Raw genomic sequence first — 14,381 nt, 5'->3', positions numbered from 1 at the left:
GGACATATATTCTAATTTGGCGTTACTTTGATCTTTATCTTCAATACTCACGCGAAACATATTAATACTTAACGATGCCACACCGAATACACATAAAACGAAATAAGATGATGAAAATCCGCGCTGCAAATCCTCGATAAATCTTGGAAAGATAAAACAATAATTTATTTTATAATTAAGTAAATAGCTGTATTAATTAACAATAATATGCGAATTAAATATAGCGGATACATATAATCTTGTTACGTCAAATATTATTTTGTTATTAAAATATTATATTTTATCCTAAATTACACAACACACAATTACGAATTGCGGAATGTATCAAGTACTCACTCTAAAACCCCTATCGAGCTAGTCCCCCCACCTTGCAAAAATAAAAAAAACAAATAGCGTACAATTATGAGCTATTTATAAGCTTTCATATTCCGCAAATTAAAAAATTTAAACTCGTTGCACTACACAGTAATTTAATATTTATGGTGGGGGGGCTGAGTCGATATCGACTCAGAGAAATACACTTTTACGAGCGCCAACAAGAAATGAATACATAGTATGCTCGATTCGACGTTCAGAAACACCTGTAATAGTATAGCCAGAACAAGTATAAAAGATACGCAGAGCGCTCGAACAATTCGATGTTCTGGCTTCTGGTAAGGCCACAAACCGATCGACGCCATTAAATTCCGGGTTAGCCCGTAGTATTCATTGTCGAAGAAATCCATTCCGATTGCTGCAATTCTACGCAAATTTGTAAAGATTATGTGGTCCTCCCCCTTACCACCATCGGAACTCTTATAGTAGCTATTACAATCTTACCGCACTCAGATTTTCCGCATCACGATGACGATAATGCAGGACATTACGAAGAATCGGAAATACGAAAAAAACATAATTTGTAAATTACCTTATTATCAAACCATCTTCTGTGTACGATTACGTGAATCGTTCGTGCATTATGAACTATCAAGCGCTCTGATTGCAACATAAAACGACCAAATTATACGTTTAATATAACCATCAGTGATTTCCATGGAAAAAAGAACATTAGTTATTACAGTATTTTTGCGCAGACGCAATGCAACAAAGAGAATCCCTTCCTTTTTAGCTGTTCGAACAGCTACATTGTCATGTAGAGTTTTTCTTTCGGAGACATGACAGCCATGTCCGTTATAGCATTAATATCGGTAAATTAAATAAAATGTATGTAAAACTATTAAATTCGTAACGTGATAGTCTAAAAGATGTGTATATTTGGAAAAAAAAAAACATCGAAGTGATTTGAGTGTCGTGTTTAAAAAATTATTGTCCCTATTTTTGTAAATCGATATAAAACAAGTATTATAAAATAATAGTGAAGATATTTTACGGACTGATTCTTGTAAAGAAACAAAATGTTATTCTACAGTTACAATCTCGAAAATCCTTATATTGCGATTTTATGAAAATAGTAAAAATTATATCAATGTTAATTGTTAATAATTAGTTTCTTTTTTCTATTTTAGATAACTGTGGTTAGATACTTTGGGAAGTGTGCCAAAAATCAACTTAATACCATTATCGGAGTTTTCAAAAGATTCAATATATATAAATCACTTTACAAGAACGTAAGTAAGTAAATGTCTGATCGCCGTAGCATCCTGTCATCACTTGCGTCACATTTAAAGTGCAACAGCATCTTAAAGTAAGATAGATTAATCATTTAAAAAATAATTTTATGTCAAAGTCATCTTATCATGACATATAATTACACATAATTCGTTGTAAGGTTCGTTAGCAAAGTTAAACTTTACGATGCGCTTAATAAATCGAGATATGTTAAATGCGTTTTTATTTATCGTCTTTGTTCATTGTAATATAATGATGAATAATGATGTAATAGCAATATTTTATCGATATTAATTTATGAATTACTCATAAAAGTAATTATATCGATTAATATAATTTATAAAAATAATTATATCAATTAGATCAAATTGTTCGTTAAATAATGCCAAAAATGCAGTTGATAAAAGACGTATGACGTTTGAAAATAAGAAACAAATGCATTCAATCAAATGCGATTTCTCTTTATCTCTTTATCTCGTCACTAGCTGAAACATATAATTACATATAAATTTTTTAGCTTTGTTTATCTTTTTTGTAATAGTTATTATTTGGATAAGAAAAAGTCCTTTGCATGTTTATTCATTTGTTGAAATAATAGCACAAGCAATAAATATCATAAAGAATACAACTAGAAAAGATATGGCAAAACTCGTTTAAAAAGATTCTGTTTTCTTTAGTGCTTTTTATCATATTTTTACGACTTACGAATGCCAACGTTTCTAGTAAATTTTCTCAACTATCTTCTCCTGTATAATGTTTTTACGCAAACAGCATATACGTTACCAAGATTTCGCGAAACATATGCAGAAAACATCATAAGGCTGTCGTCGCAAGTTATAGTATCGCATTTCATAATTTCTGTGACTCGCAACCTATGTAGGTGTTACACACCTACATATTCAAATAATTTATTCTATCATATGTAAGTTATCAAGAACCGTGTGCATACTTTTATAAGAAACCGATATTTTGTAAATATGATAAAAGATATATATAAAATATAATTTGAAGATTATCCTTTGACGAACAATAATTAGATCAAATAATGCCTGATAATGCCTGAATAATTTGATCTAATTTCAGTTATTATACAAATACAAATTTAAGAAAATATTTATGGAATACAATAGGTTCATAAAACTTTTTAATATGATATTATAATAACGATTTCTGCAGACTCTTCCTTCCGATGCTAAATAAAAGCTAAATTATTAATTAATACTAAATTAATGTTTACAGGTATGATTTACAGGCGTACGATGAAGTTTTCGAGAGACGAGTGCGCAACAGCTGTACGAAACATCGCTCGCCCACGCGTGTACAAGTGTGCGTTACACGCGTGACAGCCTCGCAACACAAGATGGAACGGGGATCCAGCCTATTGCGATCTACCCGCGTCTCTTCGTTGCGCGCTACAGTCAGCGCATAGCGCTGTTAAACGAGGGCTGGCATAACTGCGCGTTACGTGCATCTCGCATATCTCGCAACGTGCTTCCTTCCATTCTCCCGCCCTCCGACAAGAGGAGAGCTAACATAAGTCGCATATCTACCGACCGTAATCTACTCAATGTCGACGAATAACGGGGGGCGTGTATCGATACGTCGATGCTCGTGTATCTCGCGATCGATTAGATCGAACGTTCATTCTTTCAAGTTTATAGCTAAGTCGACGCAACGAATATACGCAAATTGTTATCTCGAGATCGCTTTACGATGCGTTACATCAAAGCGTCAGTAGAAGAATACGCATGATAAAACATATCGTATATTCGTATAAGAACGATAAATGTTGCATATATATTTTTTTCGTTCAAGAGTAAAAAACGCATATTTAAAAGATATTTTGATATATATATTTGATATATATGTTAGCTATTTTTAAAATTTTATAATAATTATTATCAATGTGATCTTTAAAATTCATTAATTTTCTATGTTAAAAATAATAAATATAATTTTTCATTGATATTAGTCGTCCCAATTCCTCTACTCTTTATTCAATATTAAATTATCATTATGCAATTATTATGAGTTATTTGATCATGATTACATAATTATTTGATGATAATTAGCATATATTGTTTATTATTGCGCGCAAATACACATATATTATATTGATATTATAAATTATATTGATTTTATTTTAATTAATTATATTAATTTTATAAATTATATTCTTTGTATCTTTGCTGTTTATAGTAATTATAATTCGTGTATATTATATTTGAAGAATTTTTAACATTATTTTAATTCAGACAAATTTTACAAACTTTCGTTATTAATTGATCCAGACAAATCAAAGAAATTAAGCATCACGATGCATTTCTGTCCATATATTCGCCAATTAAGGAGACAAAGTATTTCAAAAACGCGTGATGGGCTTTATGAGAAAGGAAATATCGAGATACAAGTACGTATCAAGGGAATATAAAATAAAATAAAAAACTTTCGTCCTAGTTTTATCTAAATAAATGGTTTATGAAATATTTGTCACTCAAGATAGACAAACAAAAATGATTAAAGTACTATAAAAAAAGGGGAAAAAAAATATAGAATTATGAAATCTGACGCTGACATTTCTTTTTACTCTTTTCTCCTCGTTAAGCTTACATTATCAAATCAGTTTAGAAGTGTTAAAAAAGCCTTCCAAACTAAATAAAAAAGTGCTTAACTAGTCGACCAATATCATCAAAAATTTATAAAAATTATAAAAGTTTATTATCTTTAGTATTTAATATTTAGTATTATCCTTAAATTTTAACAAAAGTTTAAATAAAAGTTATTTTCGTGCTTAAACAAAAAAAGTACAAGGGACTATCGCTGACAAGAAGCTTTTAGTTAGGTACTTTTCCGTCCTCTTATGGAAACTGCAAAACAAAATCGCCTAATTTTTTTTTATATTACAGGTTTGATTTCAACATGGCAATATTAAAAAGTACGTAACTTTCAAATATAACTGCACAGGCAGAGAAGCTTGATTAAAAATATTTTTATAATATCGCATAATCTGCTAAAAGCAGACACATGTGAATATCGATATAAATTTATATCCGTAAGATAAAAATATTATTAAAGAGTTTCAAGATATCGCAAAATTTTTGATAATGCATAGTTCGGTGCAAAGTATCAATGGTCGTGTACAAAATCATCATTAAGCGTAAAAATGTGTTCAGGAAGTGTGCTAATTTCTGTTGTACAACATCGCTGTTAATAATCTCTCTCGCGAGAATACGGCATCCTCTTTCAACGATAGCATCCGCGACACCGACCACTTACATTGTCGCATAAAACACGTGTATCTCACCGTTCTTTTTCTCTTTAATCCCGCGTATACGGTTGTGCGTACATTAAAGAGAAACGGTGGTGTCAGGTACACTGGACGTGTGGTGGCTGCTGGCTACCTTGCACCCCCGTCTCCGCACGTCTCCGCATTCTCGACGCATAATACGCGCGATCTTCGTTTTATACTCGAAGCGGTTAGGCCCTTCTTTTCCTTCCCCTCCCCCTTCCACCACGAATTTATCGCCCATCCGAATCGCGGACAAGTCCATATAACCCGTTCATGATCTCGGTTCCCACCTAGTCGGTGCTAAAGCCCGCGCGCGCCTTCTCGCCGCGCTGTTTTCATTCCTGTATAAATCTCATTGAAGGCGATATATTGCACGGTATTCCTTTTGGCCCGCTCGCACATATCGGCCATTGAAATTTATTTCGCTGACCAGATGCGAATAATCGAGATGCATCATTGTCCCGCGCCGCCTTTTAATTTTCGTTCCTTATCGTTATTATTGAACGCGCGTGAAATATACAGGGTGCTCTCGAATCGTCCACATTCTTCTCAATTTTAAATGCTCGTAATAATAATTCTGGAATACTCTGTATAAGAACGCTTTGTAGCTAGAAAGAAGCGCTCACTGTCTATTCTAAAATTAATATTTTCGAATATGGAGCAACATTAATATTTATTCGTGAATATCTGAATAAATCCAATAATATGGATGCTATGAATATTTTTAACTGTTTGGCGCGTACACTTTATTTAATTCAAAAATATCTATACCTAAAGTTTTTTACAGAGTAAAAAAAATTTTAGAAACTACAATTATAGATGGAAATATTTTTAATATAAAAAAAAAAACTGATTTTATTATTGCAATAAATATTTTAGGAGATCTATAATAAAAATTTTATGAATCTTTCTCTAATATATTTCTTTTGTATGGCATAAATAAACAGGTAGAATGAATATATAAAGGTAAGAGGCGCGAAATATCGCGTATCTAAATGTTTCTTAACGTGACTTTGCATCTCTTCCAGGTAAATACGCGAGAGGAAAGAGTTTCAGAAACTGCCGTGAAACAATAGGCATAACTTCTAACACGGTTGATACACCGGTTACCGCAAGCCGAAAGCAGCTAATACAGCAAGTTATCCACTTAGAAATCCGACGTAACACCGCGAGAGAAGAGTTCGAGGGATCGCGGGGAAGATGTAGAGAGAGAGAGAGAGAGAAAGGGAAGGCTGTTACCAACTTTGGATAAACCGGGCTAAGTTTCCCGGCTCGGTACTTACGGAACTGTCACACGAAAACGCCCAAGTTTATTCTTCCAACACGCACCGACAGAGAAATACCGCGAACATCGATTTACATAACGATTAAGTTAATTCAGGATTTAAATGCACCGTTTACCAGAATATCCTTGAAGGGGTAACATATCCTCGGAAAAAATACCGGATTATTTGCCTCTTGATGGGAGAGGAAAAACATCAAAAATTTTTCGTATTCTACTGGTAAGAAAGCTTTGTAAAATAAATTTACCATGGAAAAAAATCAAAGCACAAGATAATTACATTAATTGTTCAATATATCTCATTCATTTATCCATTCTTTGTATGTGATCGATTTTTATTTATGTCAGATATTGTGAAAAGATGTATTTCTTACTCTACGAAATATAATAATATTTTATAGATCATTGTTTTATTTCTAAAGTTTTGTCAATAAATATAATCATAAATAAGATCAAAGAAATAGATGCAATTTCAGTTAAACTGTTTATCATATCCATTCTCGTAATATTACATTGCGCAAAATAAGTATGTATCACTATACTCGAAGATTTAATATAATTGGATGTAAAATTTAAAAGTCGTATAGAATTTTAATTCGTGAAAATATTTACGAACAGTTATGTATGAAAAAATAATTTTTTTCAGCTTTACCAACTTCCTCGCACATGAAGAAAATATTTGATATCGCGATAGAATATTTCATGTCGCAACTTTAAGCTGTTCGTGTGCCCTACAAAAATAGTCCGCTGTGATATTTTATGGAGAAAATATTGGGATCCAGTCGAGGATTTCAGATATTTCAATGTAGTCCTGTTCTACGAAGATAAGATTTTCATTCTCCATCAAAGTCATATCCATTTAGTGACAAAGCAAACGCTTGCGAAGGATTATCCCGATTTTTTGTAAAAATTATACTTGAAAAGATTCATTATTTCTGTGCATTATTTTTCTTCAACTTATTTTGTATATTTATAGATTTCATAACATTTGAGATAAAACGTATTTTTTATTTCTTAAAACTGCTTCAAAATATAATTATCTAAATCTTTGCCTCGAAATATCTATAAAGTGATATTATTCTTACATTTTACTTGAATAGGTCGCATGCCAAGAGAAAATCGAAGGGTGCCTTCGACGTCTCATCAGAATGGGGACTTTCCTTGACAGGGCAAACACATTTCCGACATATTCGATAACGTAAAAGTAAAGAAAGGATGTGATGCGGGGGAGGAATAGTGTATGCAGACGCGCGAGCCTATATCAAAAGTTCGCTTCCGTTGGAGTTCGCGAGAAAGGAGACGATAACATGGCTGCGTCAAGTAAGTAGACTCACGATGAAATTGGTTTCGACGCGTGTCGGCGAAATGTCGAACTTTCATCGTGATACCTTCTTCACTTTAGACAGACATCACTATACTTTCGTAGTCTCAAAGGACTGCAGAAATTCTTCAAAGAAACACATACGCACAAAAAATATTCGTGCTTGCAGTTTTGTTGTAATACAGCTCGCGGTTTATTTTGTATTTATAATTATTTTTTACGTCGCATATAAAATGTTAAATGTTATGATAAAAATATAGGGCAGAAATGCTCGCTATACGATACTATAGTTTTTATATCACATTTGAGAAAAGACATTTAATTAATCGGAATTAATAAGAGCGAGCTATATAATTCATCATAATTTTCTCAGAGATAAGAGAATAAATGTATTATATCACAGGGGAAAAAAAAAACAGCCTATCAAAATCCTCTCGCAATCACCGTCAGCCGGATTTCGTAGGATGATTAAAATAAACAGTTGACAGATAATCTATTAAAAGTAACGCGGGCTAAAAATTTGTTGCGTTATGAGTTTTACAAAAATGTATATTACCCATCGATGTACTCTGAGATAAACCGCAATTATCATATCGATCGCGAAGAGGTCGTAAATAAATTTTTTGTTGTTACTTGTTTTGATAATTTGTATTAGATGTCGTTGTTATGTAGAAACATTATTTTTTATGAGATTTATTTTGACTTTTAAAAATGCTATTTTTGTGTAGCGTATCCTGTTTATAACTCGCATACAATTTGCTGAATGTTCAGAGATTATCTCAGCGAATGTATGTCACGCTGATAATAAATATGAAAATATAAAAGCATGCAAATACTCACGATATCGAAGTCCAGATTCTCAGCAATCCAGTCGCGGCCCTGCTTAAATTCATCGTGAAGACCCATGATGTAAAGAGTATCGAGTCCATCGACGATGGTCGCGCCCATATTTGAAGCCCCGAAGATGCTGGCACTGTGACCTCTCTTCGAAATGGGTCTCAGTTCGTTTTTACCCCATGCGTATCGCACGTAATTGTCCCAACCATGCTTCATCATCTGCGAAAAGAAAAACATGCGAACGCGATTAGCGCAAAATTTTTATTATGAAAATTAAAATATCTACACGATTATGTAAAATAATGTCCATCGACTATCCATCAAAATTTCTATGATTAATATAAATTATATGCCTTCTTTTTAAATTCCGTTCTATCTTTAATACAAGAATTCAAACTTTTTTAAGGATTCAATATTGGACAGCATCTCGTAATCAAAATTGTAATAGTATATAATCGATATATACCCATAATATATGTACATGTTGTAAATTCTTCGTAAATTCAGTCTTTTTTTATAAGAAACTTAAAATTTTTATTTAAAAAATGATCCACAAAGATTTGGCGCTAAGCATTTTTATTTAAAAAATGCTTTTACAAAAACATAAATAATGCTTTTACAAAATATAAGTCGTGTGTGTATGTTTCAAAAATTTTCGCGAATTTTCAAATTTTTCTACTATTAAGCCGGTATATAACGGTATGCACATGTACAGACGAAGTAGCAAACACATATCAGATCTCGAGAATGACAGATGCGCCACGTGAGCTGTTCCGTGAATAACAAATATATTGCTCGATGTGTGTGCGTGTGTGTGTATGTGTATGTGTGTGTGTGTGTGCGCGTCCATTCGATTGACCGTTATTTTCGTTCCTCTTGATTTTTCGAACCATTTGCCGGGCACCCGCAGTCATGGTCGCTTCATCACGTTTTTATGACGGCATAATTTAGGGGCAATATAATATCGGAAAGGTCTGGCCAGTGGCATCACCAAGAGTGGTCCTCTCTGCCTCCCTTCTTCCCTCCTCTCTCACTCTCTTTTTTTCTCTGCGGCTACGATTGTAATAAAATAAAAAAAAAAAAAAATGATAAAAGCGGAAATTACAGAGCGTGAAGAATTGCAAGATGACAGAGAGAAACGCATGTCATTTTATAACTATCTTGCTCTGAATCGCGAAATCTTTGAATACGTTGCTGCGGTTGCTCACACAGCAGAAAAGTGGTAAAAAAAAAAAAAAAACACACGATACGTGTTTCCATTAATATTTCGAGATATTCTATCAAAGTCTACAATGTCACGATACTCGAGACTCGGATTATCGGAAAGGCGATAAATGGGACTGTCGAGAGCACAGTGTCGCGATAAAAATGCGAAATTCTGAAGAGCTTGAAAGACGATGCCGTTGCGTTATTACGTCGACCTTAGGAGGCGGGGACGCGCTGGCGATGCAGAAAATTGCGGAGGGCAGATCGGTACGGGTTGACGCGGCGTTCAACGCCTTCCACCATTATCCGCGTAATCGCGGATAATTTGTTCCGTAGAAACCGCAGCGAATGCACGGCACATAGTGGGACTCGTAGCCGGTAATCTGATTAACATCCATGTTAGGATTAAACCATTAGCCCCGGTGTCGGGCGGACGGATCGAAGGGAAACGGCGAAGAGACGATACGGAAAGAGAAAGGACGCGGCGAGGTGGATGGAGGGCAAAATCTCGCGTCGGAGACGTGTGGCCCCCGTTCAATTATTCTCTCTTTGTTACGTCACTTCCGTGGTAACCGGATTCTCTCCCCGGTTCGTCCGGAAGACCGCGCGCTCCTTTTTTCGCTTTTGTAATCCACGAGTAATCCATTAAAACCATTTAATGCGGTTAAGCAGTAAGCACTGGCACTAGTACGAAATACACGTGCGCGTGAAATGTCTGCTTTAATCAGAAATAAAATTACGCTAGATTTATGTTTACATTTATTTATTTATTTGAAAAACTTGAAACATCATTTTTTATAATTCCTAAGTTTTTCTTTCTAAAGCGTCCAATAAAAAAAAAAAAAAAAAAAAAAGAAGAAGAAGAATTTATTTTATCAAACTCGTATACGCATATTTTAAATCTGTCTTTAATTAATCCCTGAGCTAATGAATAAATTATTTTACGCGCATTATTCACACACAGGCAAACCGCGCCGCAGGTTGAGAGTATCGTAGACGATGTGAATTCTACAGAGGGGACTCGTGGGAGCTCTCTTGCGTGTTGAGAGAGAGAAAATATCCTTTCAAATTGCCTGCGCCCCACGCATTTCCATTAATAAACAAAACATACGCTGGAAGAGAGAGGAAAAGCAGCGGCAGCGGCAGTAGTAGCAGAGCCTCGATTAAAAGGGTGAGAAGAGAAGAGAGGGTAGCGATATTCCGTCAGACGATTGAGTATGCACGGTATACAAACAGAGCAAAAGCTTCGGATACTCCAAGGGAGAATGCACACAAATGCTCATCCGGCGCTGGTTTTGCGTATGCGTGGATGTGTGTATATCGCCGATACCAGGCACGTATAAGTGTACTTAACCGCGGCACTTTTATTTCCCGCGTTTTTCAATTTACGTTATTTATTTCCCTCCACGACCGTCCCAGTCGTCCCGCCGCGTTGGCGTCCCACTGTGATTTTGTGAAGGCACCCCAATTCTGCCTCCGTCGCATACTCTCACACTTATATGTATATACATACACACACACACATACACACATATATGCATATATGGTATGCGCACATACCTATACGTACGTGGAGAGGCACATAGATACGCGTGCATTTTAGGAACAACGTACTCTTGTATACGTGATATCTTTTTTTACCTGCAATACGGCGAGCCTGGATCGACGTCACGAAGCCTTTTAAAACCCTTCGTGCACGTCATAAAAATCTAACCGCGTTCGAGTAACACGGCGCGCAGAGAGAAGTGAGTATAATACAGTTTACGCGCGTTGCACTTTTGACTAAGAATTAATCGAGACAAGAGAAAAGAAATGTGATATTTAACGGAGAAGAGGAAACCGAACTAAGTAGCAGGTAAGGGGGAAAAAAAAATAAAAGAAAAAATATATATGTGAAATAATCAAGCTCTCCGGAGGAAGAAAAATCTATTTTGATAAAAATACTACATTTCATGGATCCTCAGTTAATTTATCCATTCGCGTTAATTGTTTCTTATAGTAAGAATAGTAACTCAGTGCAAGTTAAGTATGCAACGACCTATGAAATTATGTTCAGCAACAAGAATCAAGGGCGCGTCATTTTCCACGTTCAAGTACATCTTTTCATTAGTCGATGCATCCGAGCCAGTGGTTATAATAATTATAAGACAGAACACGCTCAATTACTCGTGACTCGTGACTTGTTACCGGATCTCATTAAAGCGCAAGAGCGTAGCGAGATCTACGACGTATTTCTGCGATTAAATATGTAATTATGTATGAAAGTTACTTGGATGAGGATGTCGGCGCGACACAAGACTGATTATTGTTAAAAGTAGATAATTAAAATTTATGTGACGATTACTTTAGAATACGCGGAAGATTGTGCGCGCGGGCTTTTATCACAAGCTATAATAAATTCTAACAAAATTCATCAATTATAATAAATTCGTCATCGTCGTAAATATTTCTGATATTCTTGTTACACACTTACTAGCGTCATACTTTCATCTCTATCAAATATATTCAAATTTGCCGTAAGTAAATATCTTTGGCGCAAAGACGCTGTTGCATAATTGAAACCAAGTACACTGTGGAAAGAAATATAAATGCATATTCATGCAACGTGTTGCGTGCGCTTCGAGTGACATAGAGTAGCGAAAACCACTACGCGAAGGAAATTTTACTCGTTTCGGACACATACACAGGTCAACTCTGCGCGATGTGCAATGAGTTTAAATTCAGACAGCTCGAGATACATACGTGCCTGTTTCTAGAAAGATGACGACAAAGATACAAAGATTAGGAGTGAGCGAAAGAGAGAGCGCGACAAAGGGAAACGAGGCAACATGAGATGATAGAGGACTACGAAATTCACGGCCGTCAGCTCGTAAACATTTAGCGGGGTTTAGTATAATAATTATAGCTTTGTTTATTATTGTTAAGCGAGCCACGCATTGTACAAGAGCTCTCAAACTAACGCGAATTAATCTCTGCTAAGTAGAACCGATGGAACCGACATTCCCATTTCTCTTCTCCCGCTCGTCGTTTTGCGAGATTCGCGAATGAAAGGTCGCGCTTCGGAAGAGACCACCCATCGCTTTCTCGCCTCTTCTTCCTCCTCCCCTTCCCTCATCCTGCTTCGCGGATTCCATGCTTCTATCATTGCTCCATTCTGCCTGCCTTAACTAGCATCTTTCATTAAAGGAAGCCCCCATCATTGTGCCCAACTTGTATGATTCGATAGACAAAGCGACTTCGCCGGAAATTCCCGCTGCTACCGTTCACGCCGCTTGCTCTCCCACGAAATTTCCGGATTTCTGTAAACGCTAATCTGCGCGAGGAAGGGAATATATCCTGCAGGCGCTATCGTAATGAAGGACCTAAAGCTCCGGAGCCAGCGAAAGGGAACATTATCGATGGCTTGGCGTTGAACAATGACCATACGATTCGATATAATTGAAAATCTGGTATATGTGTAGTATATCCTCGTAAGTTTATCAATTCGTAAGAGTAAGAAAGATAGAGAGAAAGAAAAATCGAAAATATCCGAAGCTACTTTCAAAAATAATAAACGATGTAATCTATAAGATAATATCTAAAAAAAAGTTTGATGAAATCGTAAAATCGCTTTTCAAAATCTAAAATTTAAATACAAATTTCTGAAAAATGTTTCCTTCTTTATAAGTTTAAAACATTTATACATTTTCTCAATCTTATGTTCATACTTTGAAGACAATCTGATAGAAATTCATGTATTCGTATTATAATATTCGTTCATAATTATGCTTTAAAAAATGATTAAAATTTGTAGACATATTACATAGAAAAGATGATAATCTATAGAAAATTATACGAAATAAAATTTTAAGGAGAAAAAGAAAAGAAACATAGAACTAATAAAAATAATTAAATTTCAAGAATATCAACAAATACTCATTTAATATCTTATAATATCCTGTGTATATAATCACTTTTAGTCGTTTTTATTAAAATATCTCATGATCAATAAAGCGGTAATTATTTCAAATTATTCGAGAGAATAAAAATTTAATACGGGCGATTAAACGAGACCAAGAAACGTGCGAGCAAAAAATATAACGCTTATAGCGTCGGATATGCGACATGATCAGGCCTATCACATTAGATCGACTAAAAACAATTAGCTTTATAACCGCCCACATTTCTCCGTTTGGAATTATTCAAGAACCATGCAGCAATTTCTCTTGTTTCATGAAATTACCGATCCGTTGACGAGGCAATGAGTTTAACGAAATTGCGTTTTTCATAAATTACAAAGAAAAAAAAACAAAACAAAAAGCAATTACAATAATGCTTAAATCGATTGATTTAGATTAGAAGATTGACTTGTGCGAATTTATATTAATTATTTGTAATTTATTTTTACACTATTACGTAAAATATTACGTAAAGTATAACTATACAAAATAATTATATATAATATAATGAAAATATAAAACATAATTAAGAAAATTATCGTTTTTGCTCGTAAACAATGTGTAATTATTGCCCCTGGCAATTTTCCTCGTATAATTAATTTTTTCTTCGCGTTTGCACCATCATTTATTGAGACATCAGAGACATACGATTAAACGCATATCGTAACGTGGAGCACGAACGTTTAATTGAAATCCTTTCTGAGCGCACAGCGTTTCGTAAGTTATGTCAGTCCTCTGCTAAATTGCTTCGTTTGGAATGAACGCCTCCGGACAATGTATAATCCATAGATAACTTGTAGTCTAGTATTATGAAACGACAAATCGGTTTTCTGTATCCTTATAATATTACAATCACAACTGCATGCAAGCAACAAGAGTCATGTTTACACAATTATTTTG

The 14,381-nt window shown here is 34.7% G+C and overlaps 1 protein-coding gene and 2 long non-coding RNA genes across 6 annotated transcripts in view; 2 read left to right on the top strand and 1 right to left on the bottom strand.

Moving 5' to 3' along the window:
* LOC138937470 (uncharacterized) overlaps nucleotides 1-3,490 on the top strand; it is an 82,474-nt gene extending 78,984 nt beyond the window's left edge. For 3 of the 4 annotated variants that reach the window (XR_011447520.1, XR_011447521.1, XR_011447519.1), the window contains 2 exons: nucleotides 1,506-1,607; nucleotides 2,848-3,490. This is a non-coding gene — a long non-coding RNA (uncharacterized lncRNA). Of the gene's footprint in view, nucleotides 1-1,505; nucleotides 1,685-2,847 lie in introns of all 4 variants that reach the window. The other variant, XR_011447522.1, reaches the window with a different exon arrangement.
* Nucleotides 1-14,381, bottom strand: part of Alpha-man-ia (alpha-Mannosidase class I a) — a 348,789-nt gene that overhangs the window by 71,261 nt on the left and 263,147 nt on the right. The window contains exon 3 of the mRNA XM_070303787.1: nucleotides 8,341-8,556. Within this exon, the coding sequence (XP_070159888.1) occupies nucleotides 8,341-8,556 (216 nt within the window). The remainder of the gene's footprint in view (nucleotides 1-8,340; nucleotides 8,557-14,381) is intronic.
* On the top strand, nucleotides 5,689-13,175 carry LOC138937471 (uncharacterized). The gene is made up of 3 exons (XR_011447523.1): nucleotides 5,689-6,399; nucleotides 7,280-7,499; nucleotides 10,508-13,175. It is a non-coding gene; the product is annotated as an uncharacterized lncRNA (long non-coding RNA).

Source organism: Polyergus mexicanus, unplaced genomic scaffold (assembly GCF_030449975.1).
Source record: "Polyergus mexicanus isolate NDT 795.1 unplaced genomic scaffold, iyPolMexi1.0 SCAF_11, whole genome shotgun sequence".
Lineage (NCBI taxonomy): Eukaryota > Metazoa > Arthropoda > Insecta > Hymenoptera > Formicidae > Polyergus > Polyergus mexicanus.
Note: the sequence above shows the minus strand (reverse complement) of the source record. Positions and strands in the feature narration are given on the sequence as shown.